Source organism: Pongo abelii, chromosome 3, assembly GCF_028885655.2.
Source record: "Pongo abelii isolate AG06213 chromosome 3, NHGRI_mPonAbe1-v2.0_pri, whole genome shotgun sequence".
In the NCBI taxonomy this organism is placed as follows: domain Eukaryota; kingdom Metazoa; phylum Chordata; class Mammalia; order Primates; family Hominidae; genus Pongo; species Pongo abelii.
Window position 1 is genome coordinate 89,616,245 of NC_071988.2, and position 24,407 is coordinate 89,640,651.

At 33.9% G+C, this 24,407-nt stretch overlaps 1 protein-coding gene across 1 annotated transcript; it reads right to left on the minus strand.

Moving 5' to 3' along the window:
* Positions 1-627: 627 nt before the first annotated feature.
* Positions 628-23,981, minus strand: UGT2A3 (UDP glucuronosyltransferase 2 family, polypeptide A3). Its single transcript, NM_001133679.2, is given in 6 exon segments — positions 628-2,239; positions 2,695-2,914; positions 3,304-3,391; positions 4,776-4,907; positions 17,587-17,735; positions 23,245-23,981. Coding segments are annotated over 6 exon segments (1,584 nt in total). The 5' UTR covers positions 23,960-23,981; the 3' UTR covers positions 628-1,959.
* Positions 23,982-24,407: the final 426 nt, after the last annotated feature.

Sequence of the window (24,407 nt, forward strand, 5' to 3'; positions counted from 1 at the left end):
AGATCAAATAGCATTGATTTGGTGGCTTTATATCATTTATTTGACCTTTGTTGGATACTTAGAATGTGTTATTTAATTTATACACTTCAAAATTTATAACACACACATATAGGATTGTAATTTAATTTGCATCTCATCACACAATGCTCAACCTAAAGTGAACATGGTCCGAAGGTTTGTTAATAGATTAATAGTCCAAAATTTAGAATATCTATGCTGGGAGCTTCTTATAGGAATGAAGGAACAAACCTGGGCAGGCTCCTAGTAAGAAAGTGCTGATTAAGATAGAATATTTGACAATGGCAAGGTCAGTTACATTCTGATTGCAACTGATCTCAAAAGTCAATGCCAGATTGATGGAGAGTCTTATGAGCAACAGCTCTTGAGAGGCAGAGAGTCCCATGTACAATGAATGTCCAACATAAAAAGCTCCAGAATGTTAGCAGACTCAGCTCCAGAAATGGCTTCCCACCTGTCACAGCATGTTAATCAATTGCTGTGTTTAATTACAGAGAAAAGATGAGGCTTAAAACAGATATAATCAGCTTTTCCTAGATTATGGTAATATTGTAAAAGTCAAAAAACATATCAGTGTAAAAACTTAAGAAACTTTCAAAACACAGTAAATAATTTTATTTACATTTATTGTATACGTACACAAGAAAAATACTTATATATTTTTATAACATCATTTTAAAATTGAAATTAATTTATAGATATACCTAATCAACATCTGTAGGAATTTCAAAATTTTCAAAAAGCCAGTTGAGCCAATTTATTTATTTAAAACTATAAATAGGCATATCACTAAGATTATATGACAGTAAAAAAAGAAAAGATTAACATATTTGCTTATTAGTGTAACTATTATTACACTATATTTAGTTTTGTGTGAAGCTTTACATATCGAAATATTTAATATATAATATTATTTGTTAAGCAGGTTTTCTAATACCTTAAATTTTTACTATGTAAGCAATTATTTGATGAATTTGCAATTCTCAAAGATTGAGATTGAAAAGCAGTTCACTCATTTTACTTTCAGAGCAAGCATCTCTTTATTTTTCTAGAGTAAATTATACTTTTGATTATAGAGATACAAATTATGAGTATTCATCATTTTTAAAGAATATACATTTAAATCTTCTTTATTAAGTGTACTATCAAATAAATTTTATAAACTCAGTAATTAAAACCATATATTTCAAATGGTTACTTATCCCAAAATAATCTGTTCACCTTGAATATCTTAATAACATTTTCTGTATGTGAGGAAAAAATAGTTTCTTTTGTTATTTGAGGGCAATAATGAGAACGGTCTTTTTATCATCAAGAAAACAGAAAAAATATTGGTTGAGTGATGGCAGAAATGTAGGCCATGACATCTAGATGAGGTCTATGGAAATACAGCAAACTTTTCCAAGTGTAATGCCGTGTCGTCATTATTAGCAACTTATTTTCTGAGATCACTGATGCTGGGTATGTAGAAGGGCTTATTTAAATTGAAAAATAAACATCATTATGTTTCTCATAGCCAGCTAATCTCATAGAACACTTACCTGATTTGTGTGGTTTACTGAATTTTGTGAATTTTACGTTTTTTACTTCTTTATATCCATGTGTTTGGGCACACACCAGGAATCAGCATATTGTATGTCACCCTATCACTTAAGGTTATAGAAGTAATGACATCATGAAAACAGTCATATCAGAAATAGGAAAATTTAGATGTATTCATGTCCTTGTGTCACAAAGTGAGAGAAGAGAGTAAAGACACCTAGGAAAATACAACGAAAGAATGAGATATACTCACAACTTCATGATCGTGGAATTCTAGGCTACATAGCTAAGATAAAATAACAGAATAGATAATATGAAAATAGCAAGGTTTTCACCAAATTCTTTGTGGCTGGAATTAACAGAATTACCCCATCAGGTCTTTCTTGAATTTGGATAGATCTATTCCCTCTTTTCTATCTTTCTAGTTTTATTAAATTTTTGACAGGAAAATAAACAACATTTTGTGAACAAGAATATAGCAGTTGCCACGCAGGCCAGCAGGAACCCAATCACATCTATAGAGTAGTGCTGGAACCAGGTGAGGTTGTGGGCAGCTGATCGCAGGTGCTTGGCTCCTTTGTGGCGCATGACAAACTCGATCCAGAAGACTGCTCGATCTAGGGGCTTTACAGGTTGATCATGGTGAATTCTTGATAATCTCATAGCATTCTCTTTATAACTGGAAGGCAAAAACACACATAGAACTTAGAAAGTTGTAGTTTTGTTTTCATAAAAGACAGGTAAATAAACCGTAGTATATGTTATGCAAGCCAAAAACTTTTTCAGTAAAAGATTGATTCTGGTTGTGACATGAATATTGTTGGTTGCATAGCATTAAACAGATGTAGTGGGGAGACTGAAAAAGAGTATATTCTTAACAAAATGGGGTAAAATAAAGATGTGAATAAAAGCTTAGTAAGCCAGTTGTCAACTTAAACCTAATATTACCATGAAGAAAGTTTAACACTCTATGAACTATAATTTCCACAGCTATTCCAGTACCGAGGTGATGAATGACTCAATATTGTGGAGTAAAATCCCTTAACATGTCCACCAGGATGATATTTAACATTTTCTGGTATAATGTATAACATAATCAATGTTAGATCAGTCTGTACAAGCAGTAGTACTTACGAGGAATTGGTAATGACTGTTCTCAAAGCCCTCAGTAAATCTTCGCTTGTCATAGTTTTGAAGTTTATTTCTACAGCTGCTCCTTTGGCCTTCATGTGAGCTATGTTATCAAGTTGATCACCAAATATGGGAACTCCCACCATAGGGACCCCATGGTAAATAGCTTCATAGATCCCGTTCATTCCACCATGAGTGATAAAAGCTTTGGTTTTGGGATGACCTAGCATGTAAATTGGATGGGAAATGGTGAGATATTTTATTCTAAAATTTTAAAATTATTTAAAGACTACAAATGGGTATTATGAGATAACTCACTGAAGCATACAGCATTTTCTTTAGAAGGTGAGCACATGGAGCATTGCTACTAAAGATCATTTCTATCTTCAGAAAAAGAGGCATTAATTCCTTCTGCATTTCCTGTCACTCTCACCTTAACAATAGAAAGTGTGAATCTATACAATTTTAGTCAATCCTTTAATTATATCTGCTTCAAAACAGTAAGTAAAATAAAGTTTTATAATTTTAGATGTTTGCTGAATTTGCTTGCTGTTTAACATTTATTCATTTTTTCCTCATCTAGTTTGTGTTTTTACTTTCTCATAGTCCTACCAAGAAGATCATTCTGGGGTATCCAATCATACAGCCGAGTATTGGTTCCTAATGTGGATGGTTTTTTTCCTTTGTACCTCCATAACACCTATGGAAGAAACACATGTATTTCACAGATTAAACCACAGGATATTAGCATTCTAAGGATGTAGATATAAATTATAAACTCATTGTACTTCAGGTGATGGTTGAGACAGGGGTGTGTAGAGCTACCATGTAAAGACTGAAATATATAGTAGGACGTTTTACAAAGATCTTTTAAAATAATATGTACCAGTTGCCTATTAAGTATGCTATTATTATTTGATTATCAATTAAAAACACTTGAGAATGAGAATATCAGTGAATATTTAAAAAAATAAGTCAGCACTGGCTAATCTATTTTTATATAAGAATTAAAAATTTTATAAGTACCTGATCTCTGTGTCATTTTAACTCACAGAACCATTCTCATTCTACCATCAAATTTACAGTTCCCTGCAGATAAAATTTGCTTTCAATTATGTGTGTCTTTTAGATAATCAGGTATCTTTTCTTCTCTATTTCCTTCCTGGCCTCTTTCTTCTTATGTTGAATTGTTTTATTGAAGAAGAATAAGCTAGAAAATTACTTATGTTCCACTGTTCAATGATAAATTTTCTTTGGGATTGTACCTTTTTTTAAATATAATTTTTATTTGTTGGACACCTATACAAATTTTACACATTTGAAAACAAAGGATGGCATAGATGTTTCAAACTACTTAACAGATAATTTCATAACTAAAATTACAATATTTTAAATTCCTAATTAGTATGCTTACCTTTATTGAGTTTGATGTATTTTAGCTAAATATAAAATGAAATATCTTTTGGCTAGTTTATATATAGCACTATCTAAAGTGTGAAATTCTAGAATTACAGTAATAATAAAGTTAAAATTAGTTGAATATCATAATTACATTACTTAATTAAGTTACTATACTATATTTGTAATTGACATTTTACTTTTGAAACCTCTAATTATTTAGAAAGACTACATTAATCTGAGCTTTTATTTCTAAGCAAAAGTACCCTGAATGTAGTTTTTATACACTCAAATATGAGAAGATATTCTTGAGATGGATTCTTTATCTTTTTTTATATCACTTTTCCTTTTTCTGGTCCTTTGAAATAATATATGTCAGAATTCTTTTTGGAATCTTTGGCACACGTTTTTAGAATTCAAATCCTAAAATATAAGGTAGGGGCTTAATTTATTATATCTATTTTATTATAAACAAATGACAATCAAGAGAGTTGTTTCCAGTAACAGCAAGACTCAGTAGGAAAATGATCAGTTAGGCCCATGTACACTACTATAATGTTTTACAAATTTTGGTACAAATTTTGGTGCCTGTTATGCTAAGTGGAAAATGAGATTCAAGACCAAAATAAAACCATACTGTCTCATTATGTGAATAGCTGCTTATCAGGATTGGAGGTATTACTGACCTTCTGTGGGATCTGGGCAAGGGCTGAAGCAATGATATTAGCCTTTTCTTCTGTAACATTTTGAAACAGTGACCCCAGAGAAAACACCACAATACCATCTTCCCCTGAACTCTGGACAAAATTTTCCATTTCCTGAAGATAAAAATTTATCTGCATTACAGAGGCGTAATATAACAAAAATTAAAATAAAGGTTACTTACACTTCTAAAATAAAGACTTGAGAAATTATTAATGTGTAGTTATATTCTGTCCCTATATGCTGACACACAGAGCTATCTAGTCTCTTTAAAGGAAAGTCTATGTATAAAACATATGGCTTAAATACATAATCATTCATACTAGAAAACGCACACAATGAAAACAGTATACGAAAAGTTTCAGTAATAAGAGTACCTCTCTTTTCATGTCTGTGTCATGTAAACACACAATCCTAAAACCAAAATAATTTGCTAAAATATAAAATTATTATTTGAGGAGTGACATCAGTGAGATGGTGGAATAGAAGACCTCCAGCATCAATCCCTCTTAAAAGTACAACTAGTAACTATTCAAATATAAAAATATCACTCTGAAAGCACCAGAGCTCAGAAGAAAAGTGAAAAATCTTATGGGTTAATGGAAATTAAAAAATCCATGACCAGAAAGAAGAAAGATCATTGTGCTGCATCACCCCATTCTCCAAACCAAAATAGCATCACTCACAGAAAACTTCCCTGTACCTGCGATTACACAGGTGGAAGAAAATAATTGCAAGTGGACATTCAATCTCCATATCAGTGTGTGAATCATTGTGAGAAGCCTTCTTTGTTCCATCCCACAGGAGGTATTAGGAGGGTCAGAAGGGCTGAACCACCTGAGTTGAATTGGAAGCAAAGAGCAGAAGCACTAATCACAGCAAATGGCAAACAGATCTTGGCAGAGGCTTTGTGGTCCTATCAGCAGGGAATTCACACAGATAAGGGCCTAGCCAGCACTACAGTAGTACAGGAGGCACAATCCAAGGGAAGGCTGGAATCTTTGGTTAGATTTTACAAATATCCCAGGTGATCATACAGAGCATTTCTCTGACTCAGAAACAACTATCAGGTCAGTAACTAAGTTCTAGTTATTTCTTAAGCCTTCCCCAACCCAGAAATTACTACAGATTTGGGTTTAAGTTCTGGCACAGCATTATGTTTTCATGGTCATGATAAGTCTTCCCCAGACAGGAAAACAACAGCATGGAAGAGATTTAGCTGTAGTGCACTATTTAGGTTCTGCTATTAATTATAAGCTCTCCTCAGAACAGAAAGAATCCTCAGGGCAGTGATTCAACACTGATATTAAGCAGTACACATTTAATACCACTGCACATCAACTTAAAAAGCTGAATCAGGTGACTATCTTTTTAAATATGTAGACATCAATGTAAAGAGCAAGTATTGTTAAAAAAAAAAACTGGGAAGTATGACATCTCCAAAATAAACCAATCAAGTTTCAATAATGCACCAAAAGATTTGAAAATGCTTAAATATCCGACATCAAATTCACAATAATCTCTTTGACAAGTTCAGGAATCACATAAACTATAAACAACAACAACAAAAAAAAAACTTGGAAAATAATGCAGACACAATATTAGACAATTGAGAAAGAAATCAGAATAATAAACAAGAAAGTCTACAACAATGAATACACACATCAAAAAAGTAGAAAGATTTCAAATAAACAATTTATGATAACATCTCAAGGAATTAGATAAACAAGAACAAGGAAACTCAAAATTATTAGGAAAAGAAATATTTAACAAAGATTAGAGCAGAAATAAATGAAATAGAAATAAAATATAGAAAATCAGCAGAATATTGAGTTAGTTATTTGAAGAGATAAAATCAACAAAGCTTTAGCAAGGTAACTGAAAACAAAACAAAACAAAACAAAACAAACCAGAAAATACACAAATAAAATGGGAGATTACAAAGAGTCAGAGCAAATCAGGCATAGAGGCTCATATCTATAATCGCAGAATTTTCGGAGACAGAGGCTGAAGAATCACTTGAAGCCCAAAGATTAGAATAGCTTAGTAAGAACCCATCTCTACAAAATTTGAAATAAATTAGCCAGTCTTGATGGTGTATGCCTGTCTCAGCTACTCAGGAATTTGAGGTAGAAGGATTGCTTAAACTCAGGAGTTTCGGCTTCAGTGAGCTATAATAATGTCACAGCATCCAGCATGAGCAACAAAGTGACACTTCATCTCTAAAATCTTAAAGATTCTTAAAAAAAAGGAAAAAAATTGACACTAGAAATAAAAAGGACTATAAAAGGCTTCTATGGACAAGTATATGCCAACAAATGGAAAAATCTAGGAAAATAAACAAATTAGTGGACACATAAATTAAAATAGGACTGGATTATGAAGAAATAAAAACAAGGAGAAATAAATAATGAGGAAGAAGTTTAAATCAGTGATAAAGTCTCATTAAAAAACCAGTGAGCTAAGGTCTTCACTATGAAATTCAGCCAAATTTAAAGAATAATAAAATAAATTTTTCTCACTCTTCCAAACCATCAAAACGTCAAAAAGGCAAAAATACTTCAGTATCATCTTGTGAGGCTAGCATTACCCTAATCCCACACCAGACAAGGAGGTGTGTGTGTGTGTGTGTGTGTGTATATATATATATATATATATATATATATGAAATATTTGCTCCCAGAGGAAGAATCTGGCAGCAATATTTGCTGTTCTGCAGTATTTGCTGTTCTACAGCCTCTGCTGGTGATATCATGCAAACAGGGTCTGGAGTGGACCTCCAGCAAACTCCGACGGACCTGAAGCTGAGGGACCTGAGTGTTAGAAGGAAAACTAACAAACAGAAAGGAGTAACATCAAAATCAACAAAAAGGACATCCACACCAAAACCCCGTCTGTAGGTCACCAACATCAAAGACCAAAGGTAGATAAAACCACAAAGATGGGGAGAAACCAGAGCAGAGAAGCTGAATGTTCTAAAAAGCAGAGAGCCACTTCTCCTCCAAAAGATTGCAGCTCCTCACCAGCAATGGAGCAAAGCTAGATGGAGAATGACTTTGATGAGTTGACAGAAGTAGACTTCAGAAAGTCTGTAATAACAAACTTCTCTGAGCTAAAGGAACATGTTCTAACCCATCGCAAGGAACACAAAAGCCTTGAGAAAAGGTTAGACGAATGGCTAACTAGAATAAACAGTGTAGAGAAGACCTTAAATGACCTGATGGAGCTGAAAACCATGGCACGAGAACTTCGTGACACATGCGCAAGCTTCAATAGCTGATTTGATCAGTTAGAAAAAAGGATATCAGTGATTGAAGATCAAATTAATGAAATAAAGCAAGAAGACAAGTTTAGGGAAAAAAGTGTAAAAAGAAAGGAACAAAGCCTCTAAGAAATATGGGACTATGAAAAAGACCAAATATATGTTTGATTGGTGTACCTGACAGTGACGAAGAGAATGGAACCAAGTTGGAAAACACTCTGCAGGATGTTATCCAGGAGAACTTTCCCAACATAGCAAGGCAGGCCAACATTCAAATTCAGGAAATACAGAGAACACCACAAAGATATTCCTTGAGAAGACCAACTCCAAGACATATAATTGTCAGATTCACCAAGGTTGAGATGAAGGAAAAAATTGTTAAGGGCAGCCAGAGAGAAAGGTCAGGTTACCGACAAAGGAAAGCCCATCAGACAGACTGCGGATCTCTCAGCAGAAACCCTACAAGCCAGAAGAGAGTGGGGGCCAATATTCAACATTCTTAAAGAAAAGAATTTTAAACCCAGAATCAGATATCCAGCCCAATTAAGCTTCATAAGTGAAGAAGAAATGAAATCCTTTACAGACAAGCAAATGCTGAGAGATTTTGTCACCACCAGGCCTGCCTTACAAGAGCTCACAAAGGAAGCACTTAACATGGAAAAGAACAACTGGTACCAGTCACTGCAAAAACACGCCAAATTGTAAAGACCATCAATGCTATGAAGAAACTGCATCAATTAATGGGCAAAATAATCAGCTAACATCACAATGACAGGATCAAATTCACACATAACAAGGTTAACCTAAAATGTAAATGGGCTAAATGGCCCAATTAAGAGACACAGACTGGCAAATTGTATAAAGAGTCAGGAACCATCAGTATGTTGTGTTCAGGGGATCCATCTCACATACAGAGACACACATAGACACAAAGTAAAGTGATAAAGGAAGATCTACCAAGCATATGGAAAGCAAAAAAAAAAAAAAAAAAAAAAAAAAGCAGGGGTTGCAATCCTAGTCACTGATAAAACAGGCTTTAAACCAACAAAGATCAAAAGAGACAAAGAAGGCCATTACATAATGGCAAAGGGATCAATTCAACAAGAAGAGCTAACTATCCTAAATATATATGCACCCAATACAGGAGCACCCAGATTCATAAAACAAGTCCTGAGAGACTGACAAAGAGACATACAATAATAATGGGAGACTTTAACACCCCACTGTCATTATTAGAAAGATCAACGAGACAGAAGGTTAACACGGATATCCAGGACTTGAACTCAGCTCTGCTCCAAGCAGACCTGATAGACATTTACTAAACTCTCCACCCCAAATCAACAGAATATATATTCTTCTCAGGACCATATCACACTTATTCTAAAGTTGACCACATAATAGGAAGTAAAATACTCTTTAGCAAATGTAAAAGAACAGAAATCACAACAAACTGTCTCTCAGACCATGGTGCAATCAAATTAGAACTCAGGATTAAGAAACTCACTCAAAACTGCACAACTACATGGAAACTGAACAACCTGCACCTGAATGACTACTGGAGAAATAATAAAATGAAGGCAAAAATAAAGATGTTCTTTGAAACCAATGAGAACAAAGATATAAAGTACTAGAATCTCTGGGACACATTTAAATCAGTGTGTAAAGGGAAATTCATATCACTGAATGCCCAGAAGAGAAAGCAGGAAAAATCTAAAATCGGCACCCTAACAACACAATTGATAGAACCAGAGAAGCAAGAACAAATACATTCAAAAGTTGGCAGAAGACAAGAATTAACTAAGATCAGAGCAGAACTGAAGGAGATAGGGACATGAAAAACCCTTCAACAAATCAATGAATCTAGGAGCTGGTTTTTTGAAAAGATCAGCAAAATAAATAGACCACTAGCAAACTAATAAAGAATAAAATAGAGAAAAATCAAATAGACACAATAAAAATGATAAAGAGGATATCACCACTGTTCACACAGAAATACAAACTACCATCAGAGAATACTATAAACACCTGTATGCAAATAAACTAGAGAATCTAAAGAAATGGATAAATTCCTGGACACATACACCATCCCAAGACCAAACCAGGAAAAATTTGAATCTCTGAATGGAACAATAACAGCCTCAGAAATTGAGGCAATAATATCCTACAAACCAAAAAAAGTCCTGGACCAGATGGATTCACAGCCAAATTATATCAGAGGTACAAATAGGAGCTGATACCATTCCTTCTGAAACTATTCCAATCAATAGAAAAAGAGAGAATCTTCCCTAACTCATGTTATGAGGCCAGCATCATCCTGATACAAAAGCCTGGCAGAGACACAACAAAAAAAGAGAATTTTAGACCAATAACTCTGAGGAATATCACTGCGAAAACCCTCAATAAAATACTGGCAAACTGAATCCAGCTGCACGTCAAAAAGCTTTTCCACCTTGATCAAGTTGGCTTCATCCCTGGAGGCAAGTCTGGTTCAACATCCACAAATCAATAAATGTAATCCTTCACATAAACAGAAACAACGAGGAAAAACATGATTATATCAATAGATGCAGAAAACGCCTTTAACAAAATTCAACACCCTTCATGCTAGTAACTCTCAATAAACTAGGAATTGATGGAACACATTTCAAAATAATAAGAGCTATTTATGACAAACTCATAGCCAATATCATACTGAGTGGGCAAAAACTGGAATCATTCCCTTTGAAAACTGGCACAAGACAAGGATGCCTTCTCTCACCACTCCTATTCAATACAGCATTGGAAGCTCTGGACAGGGCAATCAGGCAAGAGAAAGGAAAAAGGATATTCAAATAGGGAAAGAGTAAGTCAAATGTTCCCTGTTTGCAGATGACATGATTATATATTTAGAAAACCCCTTCATCTCAGCCCAAAATCTCCCTCAGCTGATAAGCAACTTCAGCAAAGTCTCAGGATACAAAATCAATGAGCAAAAATCACAAGCATTCCTATACAATAACAGACAAACAGCCAAATCATGATTGAACTGTCATTCACAATTGCTACAAACAGAATAAAATACCTAGGAATCCAACTTACAAGGGATGTGAAGGATCTCTTCAAGGAGTACTACAAACCACTGATCAACACAATAAAAGAGGACACAAACAAATGGAAGAACATTCCATGCTCATGGATAGGAAGAATTAATATCATGAAAATGGCCATACTGTCCAAGGTAATTTATAGATTCAATGCCATGCCCATGAAGCTACCGACGGCTTTCTTCACAGAATTGGAAAAAACTACTTTAAAGTTCACATAGAAACAAAAATGAGCCCACATTGCCAAGACAATCCTAAGCAAAAAGAACAAAGCTGGAGGCATCACGGTACCTGACGTCAAACTACATTACAAGGCTGCAGTAACCAAAACAACATGGTACTGGTATCAAAACAGATATATAGACCAATGGAACAGAACAGAGGCCTCAGAAATAACACTACACATCTCTAACTATGTGATCTTTGACCAACCTGACAAGATCAAGAAATGGAGAAAGGATTCCCTATTTAATAAATGGTGTTGGGAAAACATGCTAGCCATATGTAGAAAGCTGAAAATGGATCCCTTCTTACACCTTATACAAAAATTAATTTAAGATGGATTAAAGACCTAAATGTTAGACCTAAAACCATAAAAATCTTAGAAGAAAACCTAGGCTATACCATTCAGGACTTAGGCCTGGGCAAGAGTTTCATGACTAAAACACCAAAAGCAATGGCAACAAAAGCCAAAATTGACAAATGGGATCTAATTAAACTAAAGAGCTTCTGCACAGCAAAAGAAACTACTATCAGAGTGAACAGGCAACCTACAGAATGGGAGAAAATTTTTGCAATCTACCCATCTGACAAAGGGCTAATATCCAGAATCTACAATGAACTTAAACAAATTTACAGGAAAAAAACAAAAACTCCATCGAAAAGTGGGCAAAGGATATGAACAGACACTTCTCAAAAGAAGACATTTATGCAGCCAACAGACAAATGAAAAAATGCTCATCATCACTGGTCATCAGAGAAACGCAAACAAAAACCACAATGAGATACCATCTCATGTGAGTTAGAATGGTGATGACTAAAAAGTCAGGAAACAACAGATACTGGAGAGGATGTGGAGAAATAGGAACACTTTTACACTGTTGGTGGAAATGTAAATTAGTTCAACCATTGTGGAAGACAGTGTGGGGATTCCTCAAGGATCTAGAACTAGAAATACCATTTGACCCAGTTATCCCATTACTGGATATATACCCAAAGGATAATAAATCATGCTACCATAAAGACACATGCACACATATGTTTACTGCAGCACTATTCACAATAGCAAAGACTTAGAACCAACACAAATGTCCATCAGTGATAGACTGGATAAAGAAAATGTGGCACATACACACCATGGAATACTATGCAGCCATAAATAAGGATGAGTTCATGTCCTTTTGAGGGACATGGATGAAGCTGAAAACATCATTCTCAGCAAACTATCACAAGGATAGAAAATCAAACACTGCATGTTCTCACTTTTAGGTGGGAAGTGAACAGTGAGAACACGTGGACACAGGGCGGGGAACATCACACACCTGGCCTGTTGGGGGCTGGGTGGCTGGCGGAGGGATAGCATTAGGAGAAATACCTAATGTAAATGACGAGTTGATGCGTGCAGCAAACCAATATCGCACATGTATACCTATGTAACTGACCTGCACATCCTGCACATGTAGCCTTGAACTTAAAGTATTTTATATATATATAATACTTAAAGTAGATATCGTCACCAAAACAGTATGGCAGTGGCATGAAAACAGATACATATACCAATGCTATATAGAATAGAGATGCACAAAATAAATTTATGCATTTACTGCTGCCATAGTATGGATAGTTGAGCCCTCCACACTTCATGTTAAAATTTGATCCCCAATATTGGCGGTAGAACCTAACAGAATGTGCCTTTGTCATGGAAGCAGATCCCTCATGAATAGATTAATTCCTTGCCTGGGAGGGGAATTTTTACTCTTTTAGTTCCCAGAAGAGCTAGTTGTTTAACAAAACCTGGCACTCCCTCACATCCCCTTTGTGGTTTCCTCTCTTGTCATGTGACCTTTGCACATATCAGCTCGTGTTTGCCTCCTACCACAAGTGGAAGCATCTTGAGAACCTTACCAGAGGCCAAGCAGAAGTCAGTGCTGTGCTTCTTGTACAGTATGCAGAACTATGATTCAATTAATTCTATTTGATTTATAAATTTTCTAGTCTCAAGTATTCCTTTATAACAACAAGAATGGTGGAAGTTAGCAGCTAACTGACTTTTGACAAAGGTGCCAAGAACTCAGAAAAAAGGCAGCCTCTTCACTAAATGGTGCTAGGAAAACTGCATATCCACATGCAGAAAATGAAACTAGGCCCCTATCCCTCACCGTATACAAAGTAAGTAAAAATTAATTACAAAGTTAAATATAAGACCAAACATTATACAACTACTAGAAGAAACTGTAGGAGGAATGATTTGTGACATTGGTCTAGGCAAGGATTTTTTTGGATAGGACTTCAGAAGCACAGCCAACAAAAGGAAAAGTAGATAAATGGGTTATATCAAAGTATTGAGCTTGTGCAGAGAAAATGAAGCAAACAAGAGTGAAGAGACAATTCACAACATGAAAAATATTTGCAAACTCTGAATCTGACAATGAGTTACTATCTCAAATATACATAGAAGTCACATCAGTCAATAAAAATAAATTACTAATTTGATTAAAAAATAAGCAAAAGACCTGAATAGATATTTCTCAAAAGAAGACTATCAGTGACTAAGAAGTATATTACAAAATGCTCAAAATCACTAATCATCAGGGAAATGCAAATCAAAACTACAATGAGATATCACATCACCCCTGTTATGACTATTATCAAAAGGCAAAAATAACAAGTGCTAGCAAGTACGCAGAGAAAGAGGATCTTTTATAAACTGTTGAGGGAAATGCAAATTAGTACAATTAGTAAGGAAAACAGTATGGTATTTCCTCAAAAAATGAAAATAGAACTACCATATGATACAGCATTTCCGTTACTGGGTATATATTTAAATAAACTAAGAAGTCATAGAGATATCTGTCCATGTTTACATCACCATTATTCATATACCCAAGGGATGAATCAACCTAAACATCCATTAATGAAGAAATACATAAAGAAAATATGGAAAAAATATGCATATATATGTACATATGTACATATACGTATGTGTGTATATGTACATATGTACATATATGTATGTATATGTGTATATGTACATATGTACATATATGTATGTATATGTGTATATGTACATATGTACATATATGTATGTGTGTATATGTACATATGTACATATATGTATGTGTGTATATGTACATATGTACATATATGTATGTGTGTATATGTACATATGTACATATATGTATGTGTGTATATGTACATACGTACATATATGTATGTGTGTATATGTACATATATTCCATTGGATATATATACACACATTTGAAAATATATATCTATATATCTATCTCTATATATATTCAATGAAATGGATATATATATTGTGTGTGTTCATATGTATAGATATATATTTCTATTCCATTATATATATATATATCCATTCCATTAGATATATATAAGCTTTATTTCTATTATATATTAGCTTTTTTATAGCTCAAAAGCATTCCACTGGATATATATATATTTTTTTTCCAATGTGTACATATATATCCATTTCATTAGATATATATTGGAAAAAAAAGAATGAAATCGTGTCATTTGTAGAAACATGAATGAACCTCCAGGGCATAAGATTAACTGAAATAATCCAGGCAGAGATAGCATGGTATCCCTTATATGTGGAATGAAAAAATTTATTCATAATAGAATTAGAGAGTAGAATTGTGGTTACTAGAGGTTGAAGAGATAGTAGGGATGGCAAGGAGAAATGGTGGATCAATGGATACAATGTTATAATTTGGAAGAATATGTTCTGTTATTATATTAAGTTGTTGGGTAACTATAATTAATAGTAATGTATTACATATTTCAAGATAGCCAGAAAGGAGGTTTTTGAATGTTATCACCACAAAGAAATGATAAATATTTAGATGATGGTTTTATGAAATATCTTGATGTAATTATTATACAACATATAAATGTATTGCAATACCACAGCATTTCTCTTAAACATGTGCAATTATTACATGTGAAATTTAAAAAATAAAAATAAACATTTAGTGTAAGACAGCCCTAAAATATATGTCAATTAAACTTGTAAAATTATCAGCACAAAAGCTTTTACCTAATAAATTATTACTGTATGGATCTAACTTTTTAAAAAAATATGACTTCTATGATTATTTCTATGAGTGTGTGTGTGTGTGTGTGTTTGTGTGTGTGTGTGTGTAAAACTGGGAGTGTGAGAGTGAAGGGTAGAATGGTATGGGAGATTACCTAGAGAATGATGGAAATTGTCAGCTCTCCTTCTGTATCTCTATTTTAGATACAGATGCCATGGCTTAAGAGAGCTTGCTTTTCTGGTATAACTTTTCTGGTAAGTAAAATGATATTAATAATTAATAAATAAAATTATATTCATCAATACACATCTTACTATAAAACCAATACTTTTTCTGGAAATCCTACTGGCTCTGAAACCTTCCTTATAGGATTTTGATTATATTTCCATAAAATGGGAAATGAGGGTTTTCTTTTCTCTCTGTAGTGATAGGTAAACCCAGTATTGTTACCATAGCTATTGTGGGAAATTCTTATAATTTTATGTTTTCTGGCTATTCATTTAAAATATAAGTTGAACTTTCCCATACCAGAAGCAGGTCTTAGTCAACCCTGACACCATTTAAAATCTTCCACCTCCTTCCATTTCCTCAATGTGTTCAGTCAGTATTTTAACTTACACACTGCCACCTGGTAACCACCCTATAAGACAACTAGATACAGCCTACTTGGGCTTGAATCGCTGATCAGATTCTGTGCAGATTTGCCAAAGTGACTACCTTTCAGTCTTAGAATGCCTCCATGGAACTTGTGCCTGTTTGCATTAAACCTACCAATTACAGTTCCCCATTGGAAACCCACTTAGGTAACACCCTGGATCCCAGTTAACATTTTGGCACATAGATCCCTCATTCTCTTTCTTGGTCTCCATTCATTGGTTGAGTGTGCTTTTCTCAGAGAATTTTCTTCTTCCCAGTGGCCTTACAAGGGATGCTGAACTCTTTTCTCTAGAAAGGGTCAAGGAACACTGTTTCTGTTATTTTATGTGTTTGGTTAAGTTTCTCCCGTTTCTCACTTGACCAACACAAATATAACATCTGGCCTTGTCAGGGTTTCCTATAATGTGGTTACCTTTGTAGGGATAAAGAAGACATAGGTCATACAAGAGACACAGTGGTGTCTTCCAGTGTAAACAAGTTCCCTATAAGAACAATCTTGGTATAGATTGCACACTTAGGCATTAGGCTGTCCATCAGAATAAAAAGTATCCCGTAAGAGGTAGATTATGAACATCCATGACTAAATATCCTGGAACCTTGTCAGGTCAAGGCTAGAGCTAATAGCCACTTTTGGGACAGTGAACTCAAGACACACTTACAAAACTATTAAAAAATTATAACAGCTATTACTCACTTTTACTTCTCAATATTGTTTCTTTCAACGTTCCTTGAACTATAAATTTTTTCCACTGATGATTTAGGAATATAGTATACAATTTTATTTTCACTCCAAAAGAAACCTGCAGGCTGCAAAATTATTTCTATGAGCTCTACTTTGTCCTGATAACTATCAATATGTAGATTTCTGTCCACAGAGATTGAAACCTTGTTTTTCTCAAATGGATTTTATTAAACCTCACCTAACATTCTCACGAGCTCAAAGTGGATAGTAACAACACAGAATTCATCGTATAAATCACAAACAAGATGACTTCTAAGTACTTATTTGAGTAAAAGTCATCACTATCATTAAACACTTAAACTTTCCATTTATTGAAATTTTCTTTTATTTCTTGTCTTCCTTCATCACTTATTTTCTCTCTCACCAACTCCTATGGAATATATCCAATATGTCTCATGAAAATATGCTTATTTCTGTACTATCATGACAAATATCCTTGTTCATAAGCCCAATTTGATTGTGAGAAAGGCTAGAGCATTCTTTTTAGTGAGCTTCATGGCTCCAATTCCCTATTAATTCAATTTATTATCAAACTATTGTAACACTAGTATTTTAAAATCTATTCTAATCACAACATTATTCTGCCTACTTTCTCAGTATATTGCCAAAAAGACATATAATCACCTATAAGAGCCCCTGTGGCATGGAAAATAAATATGGAGCTGCAAACAGATGACATTCAACATCATCCTTCTATAACTAAGGTTGCAATCCTTCAAGGGAAAACAAGTCATGTTATAAAGTACATAATATTCCTTAATACAATAGTCCTACCTTAGGCAAAGCTTTGGCAGGTTTACAGTGCAATCCTCCAACAAACTCAAAATTAGGTTGATATGGTTGAGGAAATTCAAAATCCCAATATGTTCGTATTAGCCATATCTCAGCTTTTCCCACAGTCTCACATAATGTAGTGGGCCTTCCTCAATAAAAGAAATAACAGAATGAATTAGCATACAATTTAAATAAAAAATTGTATCACTGTTTTTTCAATAAACTATTAAGAAAAAAATAAGTTTAGGTCCTCTAGAAAAACATGGTTTTTAGATGTCAGATGGAAGGGGAATTAATGAAATAATAAAGAAGAAAAAAAGAAAGGAAAAAAGAAGGAAGGACAGAGAAAGAAAGGAGGGAAGGAGGGAAGGATAGATAGTTATATTCAAGTATATTTTCACAACTTAAAAAAAAGACACAAATCCAAAATGCAAATGAATTTATGAGTCATTTTTTCCTCTGCAAGTGAATTGCAGATGATAAATGAGTAGCACAATATCTTCACCAAATAACATCTCTGTATTTTCTAATCTATAGTCAGGGGTATATCTTTCAATAATCCCACCAGGATCAGTTCCATTTAACTTGCTGAATTGTATATCATTACTTTAATTAATAGGCTGCTGTTTTATTAGGAGAAATTCCTTGACTGATTTTTACCCATGACAATATTCTTTTTGGGTTGTGAAGCACCTATGTACATACTATGAGAATCATACACTTACTTTAGTGTTTCTCTCAAATGATGTGTTTTGAAGGAAAACACATTTTCAAGATTTAATTTTAGGTTTTTAATCGGAAGAATGGTTAACTACAAATAACTAAGTAATTAGTATCTCTTTACAAAAACATATTTTGCAACTGATAAAAAGATAAACTCCATAAGAGAATTTGTTTCTCTTTAAAATTCTAATCAAAGTTGGTGGTGTTATACACCATAGTGTGGAGAGCCTCTTTTTAAGGTCATCACATTTTAATGTTTGAAGTTATTTCCTAGGTCATAAATCCAAACGCCTTGAATTTGATAGTGAATAAATTTTACTGAAGATACTCAGTTTGAAATTATCAGAAATTAGAATAGAGCCTTCTCTCAGCTTCCAAGCAAATGCATTTATGTCCTAAAGATTTGTTGTTTTCTGTGCCTCACATGCTGCCTGCTTTACCAACTTCTAGGTGATATTAATTAATATGATATTAGGTCTCATTTAAGGAAGACTCAGTTTTAAACAATTGGAGTCATTCAATGTTTAAAGGATAAATACACATTAATGAGTATAAAGATTATCAAAGGAAAGAAAATTAAATTTGCTTTTTATACTAATAAAATAATTTCACATCTTATTTGAAATGCCATACACACATATCTTGGAGATATTGCAAGATAATTTGCAGTTTATCTCAATAAAAGAAATATGCCAATAAAGTGATTCACACAAATTTGGGTCCCAGGACATATAAAAGTTATGTTAACCATATCTTGTAGGCTATTAGCTGTGCACTATCATCACTTTTAAAAAGCAATGCACATACCTTAGTTAAAAGTATGGCTAAAAAGTGCTAATAATAAGCTGAGCCTTCAGCAAGTGAAGTTTTTTATTTTTATTTTTTGTGGTGTAGGGTCTTGCCTCAGTGTTGATTACTGTTGATTGATCAGGGTGGCTGGACAATTTTTAAAATTAGACAACAATGAAGATTATTGCATGAATTGACTCATCTTTTCATGAAAGATTTCTCTGTAGCATATGATGATGTTTCATAGCAGTTTACCCATAGTAGAATTTCTTTCAAAATTTGAGTCCATTCTCTCAAACCTTGATGCTGCCTTATCAACTAATTTTGTGTAATATTCTAAGTCATTTGTAGCCATTTTAACAATGTTCATAGCATTTTCACTCGGAGAAGTTTCCAACTCACAAAACCAATTTCTTGTTCATCTACAAAAAGCAACTGTTTAAAAAGCACCTCCTCATCGGTTTTACAGGTTTTAGTTTTATCATGATATTATAGCAATTTAGACAAACCTTCAGGCCCACTTATAATTCTATTTCTTTTTCCATGACCACCCCACCCCCAGTTAATTGTTCACATGATGTCTTCAATTCCTCAAAATCATCCAGGAGAGTTAGAATCAAATTTTTTCCAAACTCTTGTTAATGTTAATATGTTGACTTCCTTTCATGAACCATGAATGTTCTTAATTGAATCTAGAATGAAAAATCCTTTTGAAAAGGTTTTCAATATACACTCCCCATTAGTAAGAGCTATAGCCTTACAGAATATATTTCTTACATAAGACTTGAAAGTCAAGGTTATATGATGCATGGCATGTAAAATGGATGTAATGATAGCAAGCATGCAAACAACATTAATATCTGTACATCTTAATCAGAGCCCTTTGGTGACCATGTGAATTGTCAATGAGCAGCAATATTTTGGAAGGAATCCTCTTTTTTGAGCAATAGGTCTCAACAGTGGGCTTAAAATATTCAATAAGCCATGTCATATACCGATGTGATATCATCCAGGCTTTGTTGTTCCATTGATAGAACACAGGCAAAGTAGATTTAACATAATTATTAAGAGTCCTCTATAATTATTACAAAAAGTAAATGGGCATTTGCTTTAACTTTGTCATCAGCTGCATTAGCCACTACAAGAGATTCAGCCTGCTTTTTGTAGCTTCAAAGACAAGCATTGACTTCTCTTCTCTAGCTATGAAAGTTTTAAATGGCATCTTCTTCCAACAGAAGGCTGTTAGGTCTACATTGAAAATCATTTGTTTACTGTAGCCACATTTACTGAGTATATTAGCTAGGTCTTCTGCATGACTTTCTATTGCTTCACATTGAAATTTTACATCGTGTAGGCAGTTTATTCCTGTAAACCTCATTAGTCAACCTCTACTAGCTTCAGTCATTTTTATGCACCTTCCTCTCCTCTCTGAGTCTTCATGCAATTGAATAGTTAACGCTTTACTATGTATTAGTTTTTAGCTAATGCCAAAACCTAAGGTGATGTTGTGGTTGGTTTAATTTTTTTTCTTTTCTTTTTTTTTTTTTTTTTGTAGTGGTTTTGCTCTATCACCTAGGTTGGAGTGCAGTGGAGCAATCATAACTCACTGCAGCCTTGGACTTCAAACTTCTGGGCTCAAGCCATTCTCCCACCTGAGCCTCCCAAGTTACTGGGATTACAGATATGAATCACTGCAGCTGGCTAGCTAATTTGATTTTCTCTCCAGACAACTAAAACTTTGTCCATATCAGCACTGATAATGGTTATTTGTTCTTATCATTTGTATGTACACTGGAGTAGCACTTTTAATTTCCTCCAAAAACTTTTCCTTTGCATTCACATCTTGTTTAACTGTTTGGTTCAATGGTGTAGTTTTGGCCTGCCCCAGGCTTTTTCTGTTGCTATAAAGGAATAACTGAGGCTGTCTAATTTGTTAAAGAAAAAGGTTTTTATTTGGCTCACAATTCTTCAGGGTATACAAGAGGCATGGCACCAACATCTGCATCTGGTGAAGACCTCTGGTTTCCTCCACTCATTTCAGAAGATGTTGGAAGCCAGCAAGTGCAGGGAACGGATAATGAGAGATAAGCAAGAGAAAGAAGGTGGATGTTCCTGGCTCTTTTTAATAATTATCTCTCCTAGGACCTAATAGAGTGAGAACTCACTCACCCTTTTCCCCAGGGAGAGCATTAATGTACTCATAAGGAATCTACCCTCATGACCCTAACACCTGCCATCAATCCGCACCTCCAATGTTGATGATCGAATTTCAACACAGGATTTTGTAGGGTCAAGCAAACCATATCTAAACTATAGTACTTGTTAAACTTATTCCTTTCTACCTTTTGGTTTAAATTGAGAGATCTGCTACTTTTCTTTTCACTGGAACATTTAGAAGTCATTGTATGTTATATTGCTGTGTCTCAGGGAATAGGGAGGCCTGAGAAGAAGTGGGATGGGGAAACGAATCATTGGAGCAGTTAGTACATGCACAACATTTATAATTAAGTTTGCTGTCTTATATCGGAACAGATCAAGGTGCCCCCAAGCTAGTAAACATGTAACCATCAAGGAACACTGATCCCAGATCACCGTAACAGATATAACAATGAAAAATTTGAAAAAGCACGATAAATGCCAATATGTGATAGAGTCAAACGTACACACTTGCTGTTGTAAATATTATGCCAAATTAATTAGCTTGATTCAAGTTTTCAAAAACCTTTAATTTGTAAATTGCAATTTTTGTGAAGGACAATAAAGCAATGTATAATAAAATGAAATATACCTGTGCATAAGCACTTATGGAAATAAAACCATGAATTGAAATTGACTGATATCCATTTTCCTATAGTTGTTCTAATATGTACTCTTGATTTAGACTCACAATAGATAATTCTATAAAATATATAATAATCAAGAATTTAGTAAGTTGGAGCTACATAATAAGTCTAGTTATTAAATGAATTTCTTATTTCAAGCTGCTCAATGATCAAGTGAAATGATTTTTAAATAATTGTTGGGGACTTTCTGAATGCATGGCCAGAACCTACTTTTGTTTATTGGAAAATGCTCTTTCACCCCTTTGATAACACTTTTGTTTTATTTTAAATTTCAATCTTATCAGGGGGCTTTTACTATAGTCCTATTTTACCAAAATTTGCCAGTGACGTCTATATAGCTGTACCCCTTTAAATTCATATCTGAATATAGACTTGAGGCCAAGATCATTGTGTTGTTTACCTAGATCCATAAAGCCTGGTAGGCTATCTGCAGCTAGGCACAGCTTACTGAATGGAAAATTATTTAAAGCAAATCAATACATGTCAATTCAAATCATGTCTAAGGCTAAGGACATTTGAAGTGGGATCCTCTGAATATTAGTTCTATGAAACAGTCTATGCATAAGAATTCATTGGAATACATTAAACAATATTTTAGTGTCTAATATAATTGTACCTTTTTTCATGTTTCTACATAATTGTCAAGCATATTTGGATAAAAGCATGTCTTCCATTGACCAGCTCTGATCACAACTATATGAAAATTGCAAAGCAAAACAACTTTTTATCAGTAAAGCAAAGAAATAAAAATAAGTCAAATGGGTGTATATCAGTAAAGTAAAAATTCTACTATCTTATGCCCCACAAGACCATAAGTCTTTTAACTTTTTATGATATTTTTTCAAGTTTTTGTGAAGTAATCACCTAAGAAATTAAAGAATTCTAGAAAATGTTCAATTTAATGACTCTTGAAAAATTAATTCAAAGAAGACATTCTGAAGATTTTCTTAAATATATTATGAGAGAGAAAATAATGATTAGCATCTTATTTCAGTAGAAATGGTATAAAATTCAGATTAACAATCAGTGATTCTCAAAAATATGTGATGTCGATTTGCGCTATTTGGAGGAAATACAAAATATAATCTCTTAGTTAATGATGATCATTTTTAAGTACATTACTGGTATTAAAAAAGTAGGTTATCTTACGCTTAGAACAAATATACTTTCTTTTTGAAAAACTGCTACATTTTCTAAAATAAAAACTCATTGACCTGCATATATATGTCATAGACAATGTATGACAATTTTTAAAAATACTTCTTTTGATAACTAAATTAAAAATAAAACAAAAGTGTCTTACCTAATGCCTTACTATAAAACTCTTCCCAAAAATGATAGTCATAATCCTGAATCCAGAAGTGGAAGAAAACTGAAAGCATTGAATTTTTTACTCTTTCCAGAAAGGTCATTCTGTCTGTTAGTCCTGTCATAGGCACAGGTACATAGGAAAGTGGAGCTGGAAGTTTCCCACAGCTTCGCTCCATATTGCCTCCTAGAGAAATTCTAAGTGTGAGCACAAAAGGGACTGCAAGCAACTCAGCCATCAGGTCTCCACAGGGAATCACAGGGTCTATAAGCATTACATCGTAGTTGGTTTCCTGTAGCTTCTTCATAAGTGTCTGATTGTAGATAAAGCTCTCACACATCATTTTTAAAGTTCCTCTTATTTCAACAAAAAAATCATTTAGTTTTATAACTGATTGCCAGGTTGGTAAGCCTGGCAAGACATTCAGAGCTAGGTCAACAAATACTTCATTTCCTTCTGTTTTGTCCTGTGGCATATGGACCACCTCAAATTTCAATGCAGAAGGCTTCCTGTAGTCAATTAACAAAGACTTTGAGTGAGTCAATACTGTTACCTCATGGCCCCTCACTATGAGCTCTTCTAGAATGACCTTGACATTAAGCCAATGGCTCATGTCACAGGGCCATACCAGGACTTTCCCACAGAATCCACAGCCAACACAGAAGAGCTGCAGGAGCAGAAATACCAAAGCTGACTTCTCAGACCTCATGACGGCAGTTCCCTCACACGCTGATCTGCAATGGTTTTGTAGTTACTAAGCAAGGAGTTGAAATGACAATACAAGCACAGAAGTTAAAAATTAATATTTTAAGAGTAAAGTTCACTGGTGGTTGCCAGTTTAACATGTACTGAAGGTATCAAAAAAATGCAGTGTATCAGGGAAAAGTTGTTCCAACCCTCTAGAACTTAGAAATAAAATATGTAAATATACTTTTATTACTTGGATTGATGATAAAGAAAAAAATTTTCAAGTCTTTAGATTTAATAATTCATGTGCAGAAACATGCACACAATCACACTTACATTCATTACACATTATGTCCAAGGCATCAGATGGTTTAGGATAGCACAGGTTTCACATCCCTTGCTCACAAGGACAATACAAAGATTTACTGAGAATATACTTGGAGAGTTTGGGTAATTATTTTGATTAATTT